This window comes from Corvus cornix, chromosome 2 (genome assembly GCF_000738735.6).
Source record: "Corvus cornix cornix isolate S_Up_H32 chromosome 2, ASM73873v5, whole genome shotgun sequence".
Lineage (NCBI taxonomy): Eukaryota > Metazoa > Chordata > Aves > Passeriformes > Corvidae > Corvus > Corvus cornix.
The window spans coordinates 817,654-839,118 of NC_046333.1; the positions used below are offsets into that span (position 1 = coordinate 817,654).

The 21,465-nt window shown below is 56.3% G+C and overlaps 2 protein-coding genes across 9 annotated transcripts; one reads left to right on the forward strand and one right to left on the reverse strand.

Annotated features, from left to right (window-relative positions):
- Positions 1 to 1,063: 1,063 nt before the first annotated feature.
- LOC109143992 (zinc finger protein 212-like) lies at positions 1,064 to 12,725 on the reverse strand. Its single transcript, XM_039548786.1, is given in 11 exon segments — positions 1,064 to 2,139; positions 2,141 to 2,646; positions 3,940 to 4,053; positions 4,215 to 4,328; positions 4,989 to 5,078; positions 6,165 to 6,278; positions 10,243 to 10,362; positions 10,624 to 10,719; positions 11,145 to 11,246; positions 11,486 to 11,615; positions 12,089 to 12,725. Coding segments are annotated over 11 exon segments (2,118 nt in total). The 5' UTR covers positions 12,407 to 12,725; the 3' UTR covers positions 1,064 to 1,725.
- Positions 12,726 to 13,963: 1,238 nt separating this feature from the next.
- On the forward strand, positions 13,964 to 20,871 carry LOC104686484 (zinc finger protein 39). Of its 8 annotated transcripts, none has more exons than XM_039548782.1 (7): positions 13,964 to 14,179; positions 14,848 to 14,974; positions 15,881 to 15,991; positions 16,385 to 16,756; positions 16,856 to 16,981; positions 17,417 to 18,378; positions 19,318 to 20,871. In XM_039548782.1, exons 1-7 carry the CDS (start codon positions 14,078 to 14,080, stop codon positions 20,245 to 20,247), a joined length of 2,730 nt encoding a protein of 909 aa, XP_039404716.1. In that variant the 5' UTR covers positions 13,964 to 14,077; the 3' UTR covers positions 20,248 to 20,871. The 8 variants fall into 8 exon arrangements, with proteins under 8 accessions (XP_039404716.1, XP_039404718.1, XP_039404717.1 ...); XM_039548784.1 differs by having other exon boundaries at positions 13,965 to 14,179; positions 17,417 to 18,448; positions 19,556 to 20,871; XM_039548783.1 differs by having other exon boundaries at positions 13,965 to 14,179; positions 17,417 to 18,294.
- Positions 20,872 to 21,465: the final 594 nt, after the last annotated feature.

A 21,465-nucleotide genomic window follows, 5' to 3' on the forward strand; every position in this document is an offset into this window, starting at 1 on the left:
TTTTCCAATTTTGGGGCTTTTCTTCCTGTAAGTCTCTCTGCAGCTGCTCAGTTTTCACTGACAGCTCTTTTCCTCCCTTCTATTTCCTCTCTACCACGCTTTTTCCTATCTAAATTCTCCAATAACTCTTTCCCTGCATTCTGCTGAAGCCAATAGAGTCCCAAGCTGATTATTTTTCAGGCCGAGGTTTATCACTTTGGATTCTGTAGAAGGCCAGGAGATAAGGGTGTGTGTGTCTCAGCCACAGCTGTGGAGCCAGCTAAGGACTGCTGTGTGAGACACGGAACGGGAAAGGACAGGATGTGGCTGGAGAAGGGAGCACACGGAGCTGGGGCAGCTCTTTTTTGGGACAAACGCCCTCATTCTGGCTCCTGGAGATAAGCACAACGTGGAACAGCACAGGACATGGAGTGTCCAACACAGGTTGATCAGTTTGGGGGGGATCAAAACCACCAAAGACCCCCTGACCCGTTTCTAGGAGGATCCAGAGGGATGGACTGTGTCTGCTCACTTGCTTGCATCAAAAGTAAAAAAAGTGGCCCCAGGGTGTGGAAAACTTGGCTATAAAAGGGTGATACAGCGTTCACAGGGGCACCTCTGGGATCCTGGACACTGTGTCAGCTGGATCGATGCCAGAGCCAGGACTGGTGATCTCCTCCCCTTCGCCTCTCTGACCTCCCTCTCTCTCTTCCCTCTTTTCTTTTACTCTGCTATTTCTCTTAATACCAGAAGATAAGGGCAAAAATACCAATTCCCACACTGAGTGTGGAATTTTCTAATAGAACTTTGTGAGCTTTTTTGGACCCCTCTGACACCTGTCACTCCGTTTTGCCCACGGGCATCTACAAACCTTGGGAGCTTCTTTCGTCTTGGGAGCGGGACACAAGGAGTCTGGAGGAGCAGAGCTGCCCTACCTCCACATGGCCCCATCTCCCTCCAGCAGATCCTGTTATCAGTGTTTGGGACACAGCAGCTCGTTAACTCCATGTTTCCCAGGTTTTCTGCAGCATCTCCATGTTCCACTTTCACGGGGTTTGGAAAATTGAACAAAAACAGAAGACCGTTAACAATGTGGGAAAATAAATGCAACACAACTTTAAGGCTATGCAAAATTGAAACCATATTCCAGGCTCCCCGGCCATTTTACAACTCCCAGTAAGGATCTCACCCTCCAGGAATTCTCCCTTGGGGCTCAGCAGCAAGGAGCCCCAGGATTTAACAGTGGGAATGAGCTGCCTCCCAGGCTCTGCAGCCTTCTTTCTGTTTGCCACTGAAGAAAGAGGCTTCCTCATACAGCCACGGGGGCAACACTTCCTTTCCCAAAGTATTTCACCCAAGTGGGTGTTTCCTGACACCGTTTCACTCATTTAGTGGACAATTAACACCTTTAACTCACTTGTTCCCAGCCCAGTCCAAGAACTCCGGACTCCCGGGATAACATTTCAGATAATTTCTCTCTATTCAGACAATTCTTCTTTGTAACAAACATCACAAACTGTTCCATGTCAACGCAGTTTCTCTCCCACATGGATCCACAGCCAGCAGTATCTCCAACACCTCCCCAAATCCACAGGCACTGGTGAATGGGAAAACAACCCCCAGCCACCTCCCTTTTCCTGGGAGGGGCTCGGGATGGCTGTTCCACAGCCTTCTCCTGCCCTCAGGGTCTGGCACAGAGCTGCCCTGGCCCAGCGAGGGGACCCCGAGGGGGCCGTGGGTGATGTCCTATATGGAATGCATCACGGAGCCCCTGATGTTCCCGCAGGGCCAGCTGACCAGCGGCACGTGTGTGTCCTGCATGTGACCTTCCTGATGCTTCAGCAGGCTCCTCTTGAGCACAAACCTTTTGCTGCAGAGAGGACACTGGAAAAGCCTCTCTCCCGTGTGCCGGCGCTGGTGGTTCAGGAGGTAATCCTTCCTCCTGTAGGTTTTGTCACACTTGGAGCACTTGTAGGGCCTCTCTCCCGTGTGACTTGTCTGGTGCCTAACGAGCCAGGAGTGGCAAACAAAGTTTTTCCCACAGTCGCTGCAAATGTAGGACTTGCCCCGGCCCTGGCTCTGCTGCTGGGCAGGGCTGCCCCGGGCCGGGGGTGGATCCCAGCAGGGGCTGGCTCCCGATGTGTCCGTGGGGAAGCTCTCCCTCGTTTTCAGCAGCTTCCTCTGCGCCCAGGCTGTCCTGGTCACGGGGCCTGCCTGTGCCCGGGGGAGTCTCTCCACACTCGGAGCGGGGCCCCGGCCCCTCGCAGGAGGCAGGAGCAGCTCCAGGGCCCCTTCCTTTCTCTCCCGGGTGTGGGTGCAGCAGAGGGAACACCCTCTGACACGTGGGGCCTGGAAACATCTCCCCTTCTCCCTGCGGTGCCTGAGGCTGGCCCTGCTGTGGGGAGTTTCTCTCACACTTGTACACACAGGGCTGCTTTTCAAGGCTCCTTTCCTGAGCACTAAAGAACTCGTACTGAGCATCCCCTCCAAGGCCGTTCCCATTCGCGGTGGTGGTTGTTTCCATCATTTCTGAATTCCACTGACTGTCCCATGGCACTCCATGGCTGGGATCTTTGGGAAACCCCTCTCCTGGCCTTCCTGGTATCTCTAAGTCACAGGTCTTGTTCTCAAAGCAGTCTGCTGGATGGTCCCTCTTCAAATTTTCATCTGAAACAGAGAGATTTCAGAGATTTTTAATTCAGGAGTCCCCTTAGGTATGTCCCTCCCAGCCTACAGCCACATCATTAATACTGACGGGGGGAACAAGTACCAGCGTCCACTGAAACAATATCTCCAGGGAAACAGGACTTTTTTAAACTGCATTTTAAAATATCTGTTCAGTGCCCCCCACCCCCTGGGAGAAGAACCTTTTCCTGATATCCAACCTAAACCTCCCCTCCTAAGCCTATCAGAAGCACTCTCTGCTCCCAGGAACTAGAGTTGTCTAATGAGCATCTGTTTTTTAATGAACAGCCTTGGAAACTTATTTTTCTTGCCTGAAACACCCAAGTAGAATAATATTTTTGTTATTGAACTTTCAAAGAAAGTCACTGACTTGAACTGCAGCCAGGACGGAAAATCACTGTGATTAAAGCCCACTCTCTTGTGACTCTGTAAACTGCGGTCCAAAGTGAGACCCACTGAGCTCCTGATTCCCAAAAAACAAAGGAATGTGTGTGTCCCAAACACTGATAACTGGATGGCCATGGAGCCAACCAAGGACTGTTGATTAACGTGACATGAGAAAGAACAAGATCTGGCTGGAGAAGGGGGGGCCATGTGGAGATAGGGCAGCAATTTCTGGGACAAACATCCTTGTTGTAGCTCCTGAAGACAAGCACAACACAGCACAAAGGCAGGAATGAGGGTAAGAAGTGGGAATGGATTATAGGGGGGGGATCAAAAGCCCAAAGCCTCCAAGCCATTTCCAGAAAGGCCTGGAAGAACTGACTGCATGTGAAGTGAGGAACTTGTCTTCAGGGCAGGGAATCCTGTCCATAAAAAGGACTGAGGGTGCCCTCCATCCCCTCATCCACATCGTTGATAAAGACATTAAACAGAATGGCCCCAGTACTGAGCCCTTGGGACACCACCGGTCACTGGCCGCCAGCTGGTGTCACTCCCTTGCCCAGCACTCTGTGGGCCCAGCCCTCAGCCAAGTTTTTATCCAGGTAAAAGCAGCACAGACTCAATCCATGCAGCTTGAGCACACCTCTGGGCTTGCCTCAACACAAGCCCAAGCCAGCGCCTCTGACAGCTTTTGGCTGGCTCAAGGGGGAAGGAGTCTCTTCAGCTGACAGAACCCAAAAGTTTTGTCACCAAATATTAACCAGCAGACTGAGGTTTGTCCCAGTTCTCTCATGGTTTACATCATAAGGTTGTGACATTTCATACAGTATTAAAAAATACTCTAAACTACATTTACTGTCCCTGAAATCCCAGCTAAAATCCATTACTGACCTGTACTTGGAACTGTAGAGATTTCCTCTTTCTCCAGGTCCTGTTGTGCAGGGGAGGGTGGCTCCTCCTCTTGTTTAATCCACGATGAAATATCCGTTGCATAAGTCTGAAATCCTGTTTATTGGGGAGAATTTACACAGCTGAGAAACACCGGGGGAAGGCACAAAGCACAGATAATTTGGGAATGCACAATGGCACCAAAGCATCAGGGAAGACACAACATGAAGAGCCATTAAGGGGTAATTCCTGCAGTGGAGTTTTTGGCAGATCCTCACCTGTGTCAGGATCTCTTGGAAGGTCCTCGCCCTCTGTGCCTGGCAGCTCCCTGGCATCCACCTCGCTGCCTTTCCTGGTCTGACTGGATGCCTCAGGATTGTAAAATCCTCGCTCTACTAAGGGAGAAAATCCAGGAGAAGTGGATCATACCTGCCTAAGCTCAGGATTTCACAAGGCCGAAAACCTGCTCTGGTTTGGGCTTTGTTTGGAGGTTGTATCCCCAAGCCCAGCTCCCCATAGCCCAGTTTCTTAAGGAAACCTGTTGGAAAGGTCTAAAAATCCCAGCTGGCTGCAAAGACAGTAAGCCAAGTTCCGGTGGAGCCAACAGGCAGCATTGCTACCCTTTGTAGAGTGAGGAAAATCTGCAAAGCAGAGCAGCTGATTTGTAAAACAAAGAGGTTCCAAGTGAGAGGGCAAAGAACAGGGCCCAGGGCTCTGCAGCCTTTCAGAGGAGTCTGTGTGCTCATCCTTGCCCAGGAAAACCCCAGAAGGGAAGGGAGGAGGGAAAGGGCAACCTGAAGGGATTTAGGGGAGGATGAAACATCTCCTAATCCACACTTGGACAAAAACCAGCCATGCATCTGAAAGCTCCAAAATGTCCTTGAGAAGGGAAAGGGCAACACCAGCCCTCGCCTGTCGGGGCTGCTGGCAAGTCTGCTCAAAACTTCTAACAGATTTGGAATACATGAGCAGAGGTGGGGAAAAAACCCCCCACACAACCTGGAATTTAATCCCTCATCTTAGATTTCCCTCCGAGGTATGCAGTTACTCACCTGGGCAGGGCTCTCCAGGAGCTTCTGCAGCCTCCTCCTCCTCCCGACCTGCAGTGCACAACTCTTGCTTAATTGGGATTGTGCTGTCTTCTGTTAACAGGAACCAGTGTTATTTTACTACCATACAAAATTAATTCCAATTGTCAACCCAGCCCAGGCAGATCTGCTCTGTTCTAGCTCACATTCCAGTGAAAACCTCACTCCAGTTCTAGTTCCTGCTGACCAAGGCCTCTTGAACAGACCTGAAATGTTGGTTACAAAACCCTTAGCAGATGTTTGAGCCTGAGAAACACACAACATTTTCATGCAAGTGAAAACACGTTCTCCATGGCCCCAGGAGAGGCCAGAGCCACTTGAATTCTTGTCCTTGAGTTTCGTTTCTCTCTTGGCACCGCTGCAGTTCTGTTGTTTCCTTTTCAATCCCTCTCAGTCACACACTTCTCACCAATCAGTGAAACACTCGTGAGAAGAGAGTTCTTAGAGAGTAAGTCATGAAACTTATTGAAAAAAGAAAACAAAAGTCTGTGGAATAAATAAAGAAAAGCAGATGGGCCTGTGCCCTGCACCTTTACAGTGCAGACCTGGCCAAGGGGACTGATGGATTCCCCAGGAGAGGGAAAAGAAGAGTGTGATGGAGCATCCTGGAAAGGCTGGTGGGGATGGAATGCCTGACAGCTGCATTTGGAAGACCACACTCAGCACAGCAAGCGCCTTGGAGAGAGGCTGGTCACAGAATCGTGGAATTGCCATGGAAAGCCCCTTAAGGTCATTGAGTCCAACCATCCCCAGCCCTGCCAAGGCCACCCCTGCCCCATGTCCCCAAGTGCCACATCCACAGGGCTTTTAAATCCCTCCAGCAATGGGGACTCCACCCCTGCCCTGGGCAGCTGTGCCAGGGCCAGACAGCCCTTCTGGGGAAGGAATGTTCCCAATATCCAACCTGAGCCTCCCCTGGCCCAGCCTGAGGCCGTTCCCTCTCCTCCTGTCCCTGTTCCCTGTGAGCAGAGCCCGACCCCCCCGGCTGCCCCCTCCTGTCAGGGACTTGTGCAGAGCCACAAGGTCCCCCCGGAGCCTCCTTTGCTCCAGACTAAAACACCACCCACACCCCAGATGTCCCCAAAACCTGGCAGAGGCAAAAACCAGGTGTCCCCAAAACCAAGCCTCAACGCCACTCACCAGTGCCGGTCTCTGCAGGATTCCCTTTCCTGTCGCGGTCCTCACAGCTCTGGGCACTCGGCTGGTTCCCACCCTCTGCCGGGGCCTGGGCGTTGTGTCCAGCAGTGTCCGGCCCTGTGGGGAGCAGAGGGTGAGGGGCAGCTGGGGGAGCACCGTGGGGCTCCCTCACCGCCCGCCCTTACCACGTCCCAGCTGCATGTGCACCCGCACCTTGACCTGCATCGCTCCACGAGGGAACAGGATCCCACTCAGAGCTGTGAGGGAACAGAATCCCCCTCAGAGCTGTGAGGGAATGGGTTCCACCCAGAGCTGTGAGGGAACAGGATCCTCTCAGAGCCGTGAGGGAACAGGATCCTCTCAGAGCCGTGAGGGAACAGGATCCCCCTCAGAGCTGTGAGGGATCGGGGTCCACCCAGAGCCGTGAGGGAACAGGATCCCCCTCAGAGCCATGAGGGAACAGGATCCTCTCAGAGCCATGAGGGCCAATTCCCTCAGAGCAGTGAGGGAATGGGTTCCACCCAGAGCTGTGAGGGAACAGGATCCTCTCAGAGCCGTGAGGGAATGGGTTCCACCCAGAGCTGTGATGGAACAGGATCCCCCTCAGAGCCATGAGGGAATGGGTTCCACACAGAGCCGTGAGGGATCAGGGATCCTCTCAGAGCCGTGAGGGGTCAGAGGCTCACTTAGAACTGTGAGGAATCAGGGTCCCATCTGAGCTGTGAGGGGCTTGGGGATCCTCTCAGAGCCAAGAGGGAACAGGGTCCCCTCAAAGTAGTGAAGGATCAGGGATCCTCTCAGAATTGTGAGGGACTGGAGTACCCTCAGAGCCATGAGAGATCAAGGATCCTCTCGAAGCCATAAGGCACTTGTGGATTCTTTCAGAGCTGTGAGGGATTGTGGTCCCTATCCATTTAGACTGGATATTGGGAAAATTCCTTCCTGGAAAGGGCCTCCCAGCTGTGGCACAGCTGCCCAGGGCACTGGTGGAGTCCCCATTGCTGGAGGGATTTAAAAGCCATGTGGATGTGGCACTTGAGGACATGGGACAGTGGTGGCCTTGGCAGTGCTGGGAAATGGTTGGACTTGATACTCAGAAGCCTCTTCCAACTTCAGCAATTCCATGATTCTGTGATTGCAGAGCATCAGCCTGCCTGTGCACAGGAACAACCTCTACTCTTCCTCTCAGTCCTGGAAAAGCAGCACCTTTCTGTGTCACTTCACATTTTGTCTTGAATTCAGGGTTCTATTTTTGCAATTCAAACAACACAAATCCCAAAATAGCTCTGAGATTTGTTACAAATACATGTATTTTTCTCTGAAATTCAGGAGAGCTGGTCTGGAACAGAAAAACCATGACTGACTGTAAAATACTGTGTCATCTCTGGTATCAAAGGCAGCTTCAAAAAGTGATGAAACACGGAGCATGTAAAATACAGAAACAGGCAAGAAAGGGCACCTCAGGTTGTCTGTAGAATAATCCAGGAGCGCTGCTGAGATGATCCCAAATAGAACTCAGGATATTCTGGTCACAAGGGAATCACAAATGTCCCTGCACTGCTTTACAGGGCCACAACTTTGCCTTTTTATCCCAGAATACATCCTGCTCTTATAGAATCCCAGAAAGATTTGGGTGGGAAGGGACCTTAAAGCCCATCCATTGCCACCCCCTGCCATGGGCAGGGACACCTTCTACTATCCCAGGTTGCTCCAAGCCCTGTCCAGCTTTTCTTTGGACACTGCCAGGGATCCAGGGGCAGCCATAGCTGCTCTGGGCACCCTGTGCCAGGGCCTCCCCACCCTCTCAGCCAGGAACTCCTTCCCAATATCCCACCTAACCCAGCCCTCTGCCAGCAGGAAGCCTTTGCCTCAAGATTATCCTGCAATTTAGGGCACTTAGAACATAAAAAAACCCCAAAAAAACAAATCTAAAATGAACCAAGTTCTAACTGGACCAAAAAACCCGGAGTTTTGTTTTCCTTCTTCCTGTACTAAAGCAGCGAATCGGCCAAAATGTTAGGGAGAGTTCTAAACTCATTTATTCCTGATCTGACCAAGCAGATTGTGACTGGAAGTCGGTTTCCATATCCAACAATTAAATCCATGAGGAGATGAAATGCAGCAGGAACCCCAACAGTTCCACTGTGAGATGCTGCCACGACACCATCAAGTCAAAAGGATCTCTCCACGAAATTTTGATGCAAAATGAACTGTTGATTTCATGGACTTCCTCAGGAGGGAATAACTCCATTCAAATCATGCAATGGTCCACAGAACCCATGGATTCTTGGATAAGAGCAGGCTAAAAATGCTCTTCACAAGTGAGTATTTTGACTGAAAACCCAAATTTTACGCTGAACCAGTAAGGATAAGCTTTTCTGTGGGAAGCCCATTTCTGTGTGACCTAAATAATAATAAGGTCATTATTGTTCAGCTGTTTTGATTTGTTCATTCTGTTTATTTTCAAATTCCCTCCTCTTCACCCTCTGTATTTGGATCTAAATCTCTCTATAACTTGCAATATTCTACTACTCTTGTGACAGCACTGATGAGGACTCTGGAGGGCAACAACCCCCCTGAACTCATGTTCCAGAACAAACAGCTGCTGTCAAAACACAAGTGAAACGCACCAAGAAATAAAAACCCCCAGAAAACAAACCAGAAACTAAACATTTTTTCTCTTCCTGGACTCAACCCATCACGACCACAACACTGAAAATGTTTTGCTGGCAGAAGGATCGACATGATCTGGGCAAGAATTGTATTGTGAGCTTATTTACACCCTATTTTTAGACATTTTTACACTTCAGGCCTGTGTGGATTTCAGATACACACATGGAGAACCATTCTCCTGCTCAGGTTCCACCACAGTACTGAAAAAAAATTAAAAACAATTGAACCTCCTGGGTTTTTTTTTATTTTAGGTTGACTTCTGTTTCTCCATCCATAAGGTACAATACTAGAAACTGCCATTTACAGCAGGTAAAATGGTTTGAAAAATAAAAAAGACTGAAAAAAGCATTTAGAGTTTCACAGGCATAATGTCATTTTTATTAAAAATCAAGTCTTTACTGCTGCAAATTTAATCAGCATTTTTCAAATAGATAGAAACAAGTTCCCTGCCCTGAAGCCTCAAAGAATAAGTTAAAAAAGTTATAAGAGCAGTTTAACCAGAATCCATAGAAACCCACTGGTTTAAGTTTATCCACTTAATGGACAAACCCAAAGTGCTCGCCAGGACACTGAGCAGGAAGGGAAGGAGGTCCTTGTGGAGGACACAAGACAGGACCCACAAAGGAGTGGAGCCCTCTGGACTCACACACACGACAGAAATCCTTCCCTGGGAGGGTGGGCAGGCCCTGGCACAGGGTGCCCAGAGCAGCTGGGGCTGCCCCTGGATCCCTGGCAGTGCCCAAGGCCAGGCTGGACATTGGGGCTTGGAGCAGCCTGGGACAGTGGGAGGTGTCCCTGCCCATGGCAGGGGGTGGAACGGGATGATCCTTAAGGTCACTTCCAACTCAAACCATTCCAACATTCTGTGACAGCCGAGTTTGCCCTGCTTGGCTGAGGCTCCTTCCTGGATTCCTTCAGCTCCTGCTGTGCTCACCAGGCACAGCCCTGTGCTGTGTCCCCCTCTCTGCCATCCCCTTCCCGGGCCACATTCCTTCTTTCCCAATATCGAAGCTCTCCACCTCCCCACTCTGGACAGTGTCCCCGACTGCCACGTTCCAGAACTTCACCCAGCTCCCCAGATACTCAGGCATAACATCATCAATGGAGAAGGCCTTGAGAATTGTTCTCAGCTTAATGATTCCTCGTATTCCGAGGGATTCATTTCAAGTATGCCAGTCTCCTCACCTACAGCGCCTCATCTTCCCAGCGCTCTAACCTTCCCAACAATTAAACTGTCCCGAGGCTTCCTGCCCACTTCCCACCTCAGCATGGCTCCTGCTCTCTCCCCACTGCCCCACCTGCCTCCACTCAGCCCCCACATCTCAGCACACACTGTCCCACAGCAGCAATGTCAGGGATTCCCACATCTCCAGCAGCACAGGATGCTGTGGAATCACTTGGAACTCACCCACACCAAGCTCCGAAAACTCCATGCCCTCCATAGTTCCCTGCTCCTTTGCATAGGGCTCTTCCTCCTCTTCCTGCTTCACGGTGACCGCAGAGCTCGGCTCTGGAATGCTGCAGTCTGCTGAGGAAAAGTGGAAACTCCTTTACTGGGAAAGAGGAAACTCCTTTACTGGTTATTGCAGCACCACTGGACTCCTCCCTTGCTGCCCCAGGAAGTTGGTGCCCACCCACCCACTGTCTTGCCACACACAACCTCTCCAGCACCTCCCATTCCTGCTTCTGGGAGCTCTGCTCTGTCCTGTAGGGAAGTGGTTCCCCCTGAACCCCCCAGTTCCAGAGGGTCCTCCACACCCTCGAGCCCAGGCCCTTCCACAACACTCACCATGGCCAGGTTCAGCCAGCCCTGCTCTTCCCTCCTGGTTTTCCTGCGCTTCTCTGCTGTCCCAGCTGCTCACATCGAGTTCAAACAGCAGAGCCTCTGCCAATGACAGAAATCATGGAATCAGATCACAGAATGCCAGGAGGGTTGGAAAGGACCTTCAGGATAATCCAGCTTCACCCTCTGCCATGGTGAGGGACACCTTCTGCTATCCCAGGCTGCTCCCAGCCCCAATGTCCAGCCTGGCCTTGGACACTGCCAGGGATCCAGGGGCAGCCACAGGGCAACCTGTGCCAGGGCATCCCCACCCTCACAGCCACGAATTTCTTCCTGACTTGTAATACTAAAAATCAAACCTGTTACATTTTTTCTCACCCTCTGTTACTCCCCCTGAACCTGGCTCCTTTTGAGATCCAAGAAGTTCCCTCTGAGCAAACCAGGACCATCACCATCACCTGTCTGGTGACAGCACCACTCAACCCTCACCCCCAGGATTACACCTTTAATTCATCCCTTGCCTGCACCTGGTTCTGCTGGGATCTCTCCAGGAGCTGGCTCCTCTTCACTGCAGGGTGCTTCTCCTCCTTGGAGCCGGGACAGGAGGGCAGGTTCGGAGATGACATCGTCTGACAAGGAACAGGGATAGGAATGTTTCCCTGCTGCATCCACAGGGAGGAACACACCCAGCTGTGCTCCCCAAACCAGCTCCATCAGCTCCAACACATGGTTGGACAGCACGCAGAGTCCTCAAACACCGGCCTCGGCCTCACCGTGTTCCCACAAATCTGCTTCCCAAGTATGGGAAAGATTCCCCAACCAGAGCCAGTCTGGAAGTGCTGATAACCGACCCAACAGCAACACTCACCCAGCAGGACCAGGGCTTCTCTCTTCCCTGTCAGCACCTTTCCATACAGCTCCCTCTGCCACTCTTCCAGGTTCTCCCACTCCTGAGTGGAAAAGCCAGTGGCATTGTTTTCCAACGCCACAGCTGGGGCCTGCAATCCCAAAAGTGACACACTCAGCACCGCTCCTGGAACACAGAGAATCCTCCTCCCTATTTATCCCTGCTACCAGGCATCAGGGAAAGAAAATTCCTGCCTTGGGGCATCCTCTGGACACTGAGAGTAACAGTCTGGATCTTTGCTAAACTTTGGGAGATGAATTGTGAATTCCACAATATTCTCCCTGTGTGGAGCCTGATCCCATTGGGGAGCTCAGACTGGGGAAAAACCTCCTGTTGGTAAAAGCGTGTCAACCCCTCCTTTTGTAGGGAAAACCAGCTGAATATAACAACACACAGGAGAAGTCACTTCCTGCTTCGTGCCTTCGCACGACAGGCGACAGAAGAAATCTTAGCAGAGTTTGTGAAATGATTTCCATGGCGGAAAGCTGCCGGAAGAGGTGAGGAGCAGTGGAGCCTCTGCGCTGTCCATGTTTCCCCCAGACCCCTTAAAGACCCATCCGTTACCTTGGGGACCTCCACCCCTGGGGGCAGCCGCAGGATCCAGAGATTCCTGTTCTTCAGCAGGTTCTCCATGTTCTCCAGGCGCCGCTGGAGCCGCCCGTACTCCTGGACGAGGGTGCCCAGCGCCGCGCACTTGCTCTCCAGCTGGTTCCCGAACTCCCCGACCATCTTCTCGCAGTCCAGGTGCTTCTTCTCGCTGTTCCCGGCGCGGTGCTCCAGGCTGAAGAGGCGGGACGCGTGTGCGGCCACGCTGCGCTCCAGCGCCTGCACGGCCGCCACCACCGTCCACAGCGAGATGGTGCTGCCGCCCGCCAGCTCCATCCCCGCACCGGGAGAGACGGAGCGCAGGGAGAGGCTGCGGCTCCGGGCTGAGGAAGGGCGACAGCGGGGCAGGAGAGCCCCGCTTCGGCCGCCGCACACCGGGACGGGCTCGGTCCTTCCCGTCCCTCCCGCCCCGGAGCTGGAGCTCTCCGCTCGGACCGGCCCCTGCCCGCCGCCGCTCCGCCGCCGCTCCTGCCCTCCCCTCGCCGCCGCCTTTCCTTGCCGCCAAGAAGCGCCGCTTCCTCTTCCTCCTCCGCTTCCGCCGCCGCCACAGCGGCCCCCGCCGGCCGGCAAGCCCCCGCAGTGATTGACAGCTGTCAGTCACCGGGAAAGGGGCTGATCGGAGTGCCAGGAATCCCCCCGGGGTTCCACCGCAGCGGCTCTTCCCCGTGAGTCACAGAATCCCAGAACGGGTCAGGCTGGAAGGGACCACAGTGGGCACCTGGTGCCACCTCCCTGCTCCAGCAGGGCCATCCCAGAGCTCAGGGCACGGGATTGCATCCTGACAGCTCTGGAATATCCCCGTGAGGAGACCCCACAGCCCCTCTGGTCTCTGCTCAGGGCTGGGCCCTGCCCAGGGCAGCAGTTCTGCCTCCTGTGCAGGTGGAACTCCCTGCGATCAGGCCCTGCCCGTGGCTCTGGTGCCGCTGCTGGGCCCCGGAGCAGAGCCCGGGCCCTGCCCTGAGCCCTCCCTGCAGCCAGGGACACCCAGGGCTGAGGGCCCCTCTCAGCTGGGGCTCCTCTCGGGGCTGAGCAGCCCCGGCTCCCTCAGCCTGTGCTGGGCACGGAGCTGCTCCAGGCCCTTCCTCAGCTGCGCAGCCTCCGCCGGCCCCGCTCCAGGAGCTCCCTGGCCCTGCTGTGCTGAGGATCCAGAGCTGGACACAGCACTCCAGAGGTGCCTCCAGGGCTGGGCAGAGGGGCAGGATCCCTCCCTGGCCTGCTGGGAATGCCCTTCCCAATGCACCCCAGGATCCCATTGGCCTCTTGTCCCCAGGACACTCTACTGGCTCAGGGACAGCTGTTTGTCCACCAGGACCCCTCGTTCCTTCCCCACGGAGCTGCTCCAGCAGGCTACCCCAGCCTGTGCAGGTACCTGGGGCTGTTCCTCCCCAGGTCCAACACCTGTGCTTGCCCTTGTTGAATTCCAGAAGCTTCCTCCTTGCCCATCTGTCCCTCTGAAGGGCCACACAGCCCTCGGGGGGATCGGCCGCTCCTCCCAGCTTTGAGTCCTCAGCAAACCTGCTGGGGAGGCACCAACCCCCTCACCCAAGCCAGTGGTGAACCAGCCAAACAATACCGAGCCCAGCAGATCCCAGTCCTCCAACCACACCCCGGGCCACTGACCCCGACCCTCCGGGAGCTGCCACTCAGCCAGTTCCCAACCCATCCCACCGTCCATCCATCCAACCCACCCCTCCGGGAGCTCGGTGCCGCCCCTCCCAACCCATCCCACCGTCCATCCATCCAACCCACCCCTCCGGGAGCTCGGTGCCGCCCCTCCCAACCCATCCCACCGTCCATCCACCCTCCCCACCCCTCCGGGAGCTCGGTGCCGCCCCTCCCAACCCATCCCACCGTCCATCCACCCTCCCCACCCCTCCGGGAGCTCGGTGCCGCCCCTCTGGCAGCGTGTCCTGTGCGGGCCCGGCCCGGCCGCAGCCGCGCGGGGCCATGGCGGAGCTGCGGGCGCGCCTCGCGGCGCTGGAGCGGCGGATGGAGCGGGCGGAGGCGGCGCTGCGGGACCGGCCCCTCGCGGCCCTGCGGCTCCACGGGGTGAGCGCCGCGATGGGGGAACCGGGGAGACCCCGGAGGGGGCGAGGGGGGGTCGATTGTGGGGCTGAGGATGGGACTGAGGGCGCTTGGGGGGGTGATGGGGGGCGAGGAGGGCCGGGAGTGGGATGGGGGAGTCACTTATGGGGCCCTTGTGGGGCTGGAGGTTGGGAGTGAGACTGGGGGCGGGCACTTAGGGGCTGGTGGGAGGTTGAGGGGTAGCTTGGGGGCCGCTTATGGGGCTGTTGCAATGGGAATTTGTGGCTGGGAGGGAGCCTGGGGATCGCCCGTGGGGCTCTTGAGGGGCTGGGAGAGGTTTGGGGGGGGTTCCTGAGGGGGCTGCAGTGTGTTTCAGGAGACGGGATGGGAATCCAGTGGATTCCCGGCTGGCCGGGAGCTGTTCGGGTGGCTCCTCAGGGGGCAGCAGTGGGTTTCAGGAAACTGTGGGGATGAATCCACTGGGCTCCTGGGGATCTGGGAGCTGTTTGAGGGAGCTGCGCTGGGTTTCGGGAGACTGGGGATGAATCCAGTGGGCTACTGGGAGCGGGTTGGTTTAGGAGGCTGGGAATAAGCAAAGGGGACTCCGTATGGGACTTTTGGGGCTATTGAAGGGCTGTGGGTGTCTGAGGGTCTGGGAGCTGCCCTGTCCCACATGCCAGCCGGTGCTGCAGGTCCCGGTGCTGTTCGAGGATGTGGCAGTGCGGTTCAGCCGGCAGGAGTGGGCGAGCCTGGACGAGGGACAGAGGGAGCTGTACCGGAGCGTCATGGAAGGCAACTACGAGATGCTGGTGTCCCTGTGTAGGCTGCGTTTGCGCCGGTTTGGCAGCCCCAGGGAGCTCTCTTGGGGTCACTTCTCTGCCTCTTTGCCTTTCACTGGAACCTCCAGCTCTCAAATAATCCTCTCCTTTCCCTGTCCCCTCCAGCAGCGGTTGGAGTGTGGCAGGGACACGCAGGACAGGGTAGTAAGTGCCTGTTGTCTTTTCCTCGGGGAGAACAGGTACACTGTTGGTGTTGTCATCTCCCTGGGTTGTCACCTCCAAAATTCCCTGGCTGGGACACCCCTTTCCATGAGAATTTTCCCTAAAATCCAGCCTGAACCTCCCCTTGAAGCTGTTTCCTCTTGTCCTGTTCCCTGGGAGCAGATCCTGATTCCTCCCTGGCTGCAGCCTCTTGTCAGGGAGTTGTGCAGAGCCACAAGGTCCCCCCTGAGCCTCCTTTGCTCCAGACTGAGCCCCCCCAGCTCCTGGTGCTCTGTTCCCCAGATCTGTTCACTTCCCTGGACATGCTCCAGCCCCTCAATGTCTTCCTTGTTGTGAGGGGCCCAGAACTGCCCCCAGGATTCGAGGTGGTCCCTCAGCACTGCCCTCATGCTCCTGGGCGAACATTCAGTCAGGAGCCTCACAACTCCTGTCTTTCAGGGTGTTTTCCTATCTGCAAGGTGAATTTTCTGGGAGAATGGGGAAATCTTTAGCAGGGGTGGAGCAAAGATGGATTTTCTTGCAGCTGTTCCCAGGGGATTGTCAGAGGCTGCTTTCCATATTCCCCTGTCAGCTCTGCCTGCTGTTTCCTGTCTGTATCCATAACTCCCGTCGTGGCCTCGGTTGGAGATGAAGTGTCCTGGGCTGGGACTGGCTCTGTTGCCTGGCTGTGGGTGCAGAGTCCCTGTCCCATCATGTCCCTGATGCCTGTCTTGCTCTTGCCCAGACTGTGCCCTGTCCAAGCCTGAACTGTTATTACAACTGGAAAGAGAGGAGCTGAGCACGCCGCCGGAATCGGAGCCAGAGGCAGCAGAGGTGTCCCCAGAGCTGGCTGTAGGTGGGTGACACTGGGTTTCTTTTGTGCCAGGAGCTTCTGGCTGCTCACTGGGACAGTGGCCTCAGTCCCAGGGACTGAAAATCCCAGAATCCCAGAATGGTTTGGGTTGGGAGGAATCTTAAAGCTCATCTCTTTCCAAGCCCCTGCCATGGGCAGGTACACCTTCCACTGTGCAGGTTGCTCCAAGCCCTGTCCAACCTGGGACACTTCCAGGGATTGGGAAGTGTCCACTGTGAGGGAATACCTGATGGGGTGTGTGGATAGCCTGGAAGCCCCTGCCCCAGCAGCTGCTGGGTGTGAGGGATCCTGACACCCTGTGGAATGAGATCTGCACTGGCTCCTTGGAGCTCTCTCCTGGCTGCTGGTGAGTCCAAATGTCCTTGTCCTCCACAGAGCTGGCCCGACAGAACTGCACCAGCAATGAGGCGCTGCTGGAGACAGAGACATTGGAGAGGGGCTGCAGGGAGCTGGAGGAAAGTGGGAATGTGGCAGAGGACAGTGGGAATGTGGTAGAGGAAAGCAAGAACCTGGTGGAGAAAAGCAGGAGCCCAGTGGAGATGAGTGGGAACCTGGCAGAGGAAAGCTGGGATCTGATAGTGAAAAGTGAGAACCCGGTGGAGGAAAGCAGGAATCTGGCAAAGGAAAACGGGAGCCCAGCAGAGGAAAGTGGGAACCTGGCAAAGGAAAGCGGAAACCTGGCAGAGGAAAGCAAGAACCTGGTGGAGGAAGGCAGGAGCCCAGTGGTCCCGGAGAACTGCAGCACACGTGAGTGCCTGGCAAATGCTGCTGCTGCTGCTGTGAGGGGTCCTGGATCCCTGCCCGGCTGTTCCTCACCCACCTCCATTGCTGCTCTTGCCCTCACAGCACCCGTCCCTCTGGAAGCTGCTGCTGTCCCGGCGGATCTCGGCCAGCCGACCCCGTCCCTTCCCTGCCCGCTTTCCGTGCACTGCCAGGAACCAGTGGGTCAGAACTGTTCTCCCCCTGCAGCAGGTACTGGGGCAGAACCTTTATCACTTCTCGGCGGGGCTGGCAGCTTTGGGGGGGTCTGTTGGGCCTCTCTCCAGGCCCAGGGCTTCCAGGAAAGAGCAGCAAATCCTGTTGCCAGCATTGAAACCGTTTGAGATAAGGCCCGGCATGGCGTTGGCTCACCTGCCCAGACAAGCCCCAGGGTGGTTGTCAAGTCCCCTGTCCTACCTGGGTGATGTTTGCCACCTCACACTGCTCTTGGGGTGTCTACAGGGAGTAGTTGTGGCTATTTGTGGCTTTTACACAGTCCAGGAACTGAGCTGGAAGAGGAGAGCGAGGCTAGGATTTGTGCTGCTGGGAACAGGGTGGGAAGCAAGGGAGGGTGGGAGCAAAGCCCTTTGCTGTTCATGCCTCAAAACCATGTGGAAAAGTGATGTTTGGATTCTAAAAAATTCCCAGTAGATGCTGAGGCGGGGATCCCAATGGAGGTGCCGCAGGAGGAGATTGCTGCAGAGAAGCCATCAATGCCCAAAACACCCGCTAAGGGTCCAGAAGAGAACAAAGGTCTGGAAGAGGAGGCTGTGAAAGATTCAGGGAATACTGGCCAAGATCTGGTGGCCGACATTCCCAAAGAACCAGGAAAGGAGGTGACACCAGATGTCTGCAGAATGATGGAACAGGCAGATCCCAGCCCAGGGGAGCTGGAGAAGGAGTCCTGCGTGGGCCGGTCAGCGGCCTGCCAGCGAAATGCCACCCGGCGGCAATATTACTCCTGCCCCATCTGCAGGAAAACCTTCCTGCTGAAGATCAACCTCCTGATCCACCAGCGTGGCCACACCAACTGGGTGCCCTACGTCTGCGTCCACTGCAACCGCAAGTTCATGTCCAAGAAGAAAATCAGGCGGCACCTCCGTGCCTGGGCAGCCAACGGGACGTGCGTGCCCTCGGAGCTGGAGGTGTGTCCCAGCCAGGTGCCGTGCCCGGCATCCCATCCCCAGACCTGGGCAGCCAACGGGACGTGCCAGGCCTCAAAGCCAGAGGAGTGTCCCAGTAGGACACCGTGCCCAACATCCCAGCCCCAAACCTGGGCAGATAACAGCACCTGTCAGCCCTCGGATGCGAAGGCATGTCCCAGCCAGGGGCCATGCCCGGCATCCCAATGCCCAACATCCCAGCCCCAAACCTGGGCAGCCAATGGCACCTGCCAGCCCTCGGACGCGAAGAATGTGTCCCAGGCAGGGGCCACTTCCAACGTCCCAGCCCCAAACCTGGGCACCCAGTGGCACCTGCCAGCCCTCGGATGTGAAGGCACATCCCAGCCAGGGGCCACTTCCAATATCCCAGCCCCAAACCTGGGCAGTCAATGGCACCTGCCAGCCCTTGGATGTGAAGGCACATCCCAGCCAGGGGCCATGCCCAACATCCCAGCCCCAAACCTGGGCAACCAATGGCACCTGCCAGCCCTTGGATGCGAAGGCACATCCCAGCCAGGGGCCACTTCCAACGTCCCAGCCCCAAACCTGGGCAGCCAATGGCACCTGCCAGCCCTTGGATGCGAAGGCACATCCCAGCCAGGGGCCACTTCCAATGTCCCAGCCCCAAACCTGGGCAGCCAATGGCACCTGCCAGCCCTCGGATGCAAAGGCACATCCCAGCCAGGGGCCATGCCCAACATCCCAGCCCCAAACCTGGGTAACCAATGGCACCTGCCAGCCCTCGGATGTGAAGGCACATCCCAGCCAGAGGCCACGTCCAACATCCCAGCCCCAAAACTGGGAACCCAGTGGGACCTGCCAGCCCTTGGATGCAAAGATGTGTCCCAGGCAGGGGCCACGTCCAATGTCCCAGCCCCAAACCTGGGCACCCAGTGGGACCTGCCAGCCCTCAGATGTGAAGGCACATCCCAGCCAGGGGCCATGCCCAACATCCCAGCCCCAAACCTGGGCAGCCAACGGGACCTGCCAGCCCTCGGATGCAAAGGCACATCCCAGCCAGGGGCCATGCCCAACATCCCAGCCCCAAACATGGGCAGCCAACGGGACCTGCCAGCCTTCAGATGCAAAGGCACGTCCCGGCCAGGGGTCGTGCCCAACATCCCAGCCCCAAACCTGGGCAACCAACGGGACCTGCCAGCCCTCGGATGCAAAGGCACATCCCGGCCAGGGGCCATGCCCAACATCCCAGCCCCAAACATGGGCAACCAACGGGACCTGCCAGCCTTCAGATGTGAAAGCACATCCCAGCCAGGGGCCACATCCAATGTCCCAGCCCCAAACCTGGGCACCCAGTGGCACCTGCCAGCCCTCGGATGCGAAGGCATGTCCCAGCCAGGGGCCATGCCCGGCATCCCAGTGCCCAACATCCCAGCCCCAAACCTGGGCAGCCAATGGCACCTGCCAGCCCTCGGATGCGAAGGCACATCCCAGCCAGAGGCCACTTCCAACGTCCCAGCCCCAAACCTGGGCACCCAGTGGAACCTGCCAGCCCTTGGATGCGAAGGCACATCCCAGCCAGGGGTCACGTCCAACATCCCGGCCCCAAACCTGGGCACCCAATGGGACCTGCCAGCCCTCGAAGCCAGACGAGTGTCCCAGCCAGGGGTCACGTCCAACATCCCGGCCCCAAACCTGGGCACCCAATGGGACCTGCCAGCCCTCGAAGCCAGACGAGTGTCCCAGCCAGGGGCCATGCCCAACATCCCAGCCCCAAACCTGGGCACCCAGTGGGACCTGCCAGCCCTCGAAGCCAGACGAGTGTCCCAGCCAGCCCCTGTGCCCGTCCTCCCAGCCGCAAGCCCCGAGCAGGGACTGCAGCGCAGTGTGGCAGGAGCCCGGCCCCGCCAGGTGCTCGCTGGCACCTGGGAAAATGATGTACACGTGCAACGAGTGCATGGAAAACTTCTCCAGCCAGGGCTTCCTGACGGTGCACCAGCGCCGGCACTCCGTCCACCACCTCATCCTGTGTCCCTGCTGCAACCGCAGCTTCACCTGGGTCTCGGACTTTGTCCGGCAGCACTGGGCGCACATGGGCGTCCGGCCCCACCAGTGTGGCATCTGCCAGAAGACCTTCAAGAGGTTCTCCCACCTCAAGGCGCACCAGAGGATCCATGGGCGGCAGGAGCGGCCCTTCACCTGTGCCAACCGCGTGCCCATCACGGAGGCACCTGCAGCAGGAGACGGGGTGGGAAGCCAGGATGTGACCCCCCAGGGATGAGGCGCTGCTGTCAGACCTTGAGGTGTCCTCCTGGGAATGGGAGGCCACTGTTGGACCTCAGGGTGTACTCCCAGTGATGGGAAGATGCTGCTGAAATTTGAGGTGACCTCCCAGAGACTTGAGGTGACCTCCCAGGATGCTGCTGATGGACTTTGAGGTGACCTCCCGGACACAGGGTGCTGCTGATGGACTTTGAGTTGACCTCCTTAGGACAGGAGGCTGCTGTCTGATCTTGAGGTGAAGAATGGGATGGTGCTGATGGGATTTAAGGTGTCCTCTCAGGAATGGGATGCTGCTGATGAACTTTGAGGTGTCCTCTCAGGAATGGGATATACTGATGAACTTCAAGGTATCCTCCCAGGAATACGATGCTGCTGTTGAACCTCGAGGTGACCTCCCAGGAATGGGATGCTGCTACTGGACCTTGAAGTGACTCCCAGGGATGTGATGATGCTGCTGGACCTTGAAGTGACCTCATGGGGACTAGAGGCCCCTGTCAGACCTTCTCCCCTCTCTCCCTCTCCAGATGAAGGATGGAGCATGGGCAACATTTTCTGGCTCCCCTGCCCTGGTGTGGGGACAGGGGCACCTGCCTGGCCCAAGCGAGGGGGGCTCCTCATTCCCAAGCCCTGGTGGGGTGGGTGGGATGCTGGGAGTGGGTCCCTTTTCTGGAGAGTGCCAATAGATGCTGTAGAAACCATGATGCTGAGTGTGGATTCCTTGAGGGGGCTCCGGGAGGGTCCTGCCGGGTCTGGCTGGGTGGGTGGCACCAGGAATGGGATCCATGGGGTGGAGTGATGGAAGAGTGAGAACTGAACACTGGGTGGGGGGTGTCACCTGCTGCTGGGGGCTGCAGTCCCAGTCTGAGATGGGGATGGGGTGGGATGGGATTTGGGGTCCAGATGGGCCTCTGGGAATGGTGTTGGGGGTCGCTGAGCACGGAGGATTTGGGGGCTGGAGATGTGATCCCCATTGCAGGGGTGGGGATGGATGGGAACGGGACAAGGATGGAATAGGGATGGGGTGGGATGTGACAGAATGGGATGGGGATGGAGATAGGATGGGACAGGACTGATAGAGCCTGGCTCTTCGCTGTGGGATCTGGCAACAGGACAAGAGGAACAGGCAGGAACTGCTGCCCAGAAGTTCCACCTGGACAGGAGGAAGAACTTCTTCCCTGTGCAGTGACTGAGCACTGGAACAGGTTGTCCAGAGAGGGTGTGGAGCCTCCCTCACTGGAGTTATCCCTCACTGGAGTTATCCCAGAATGGTCTGGACACAATCCTGTGCCCTGT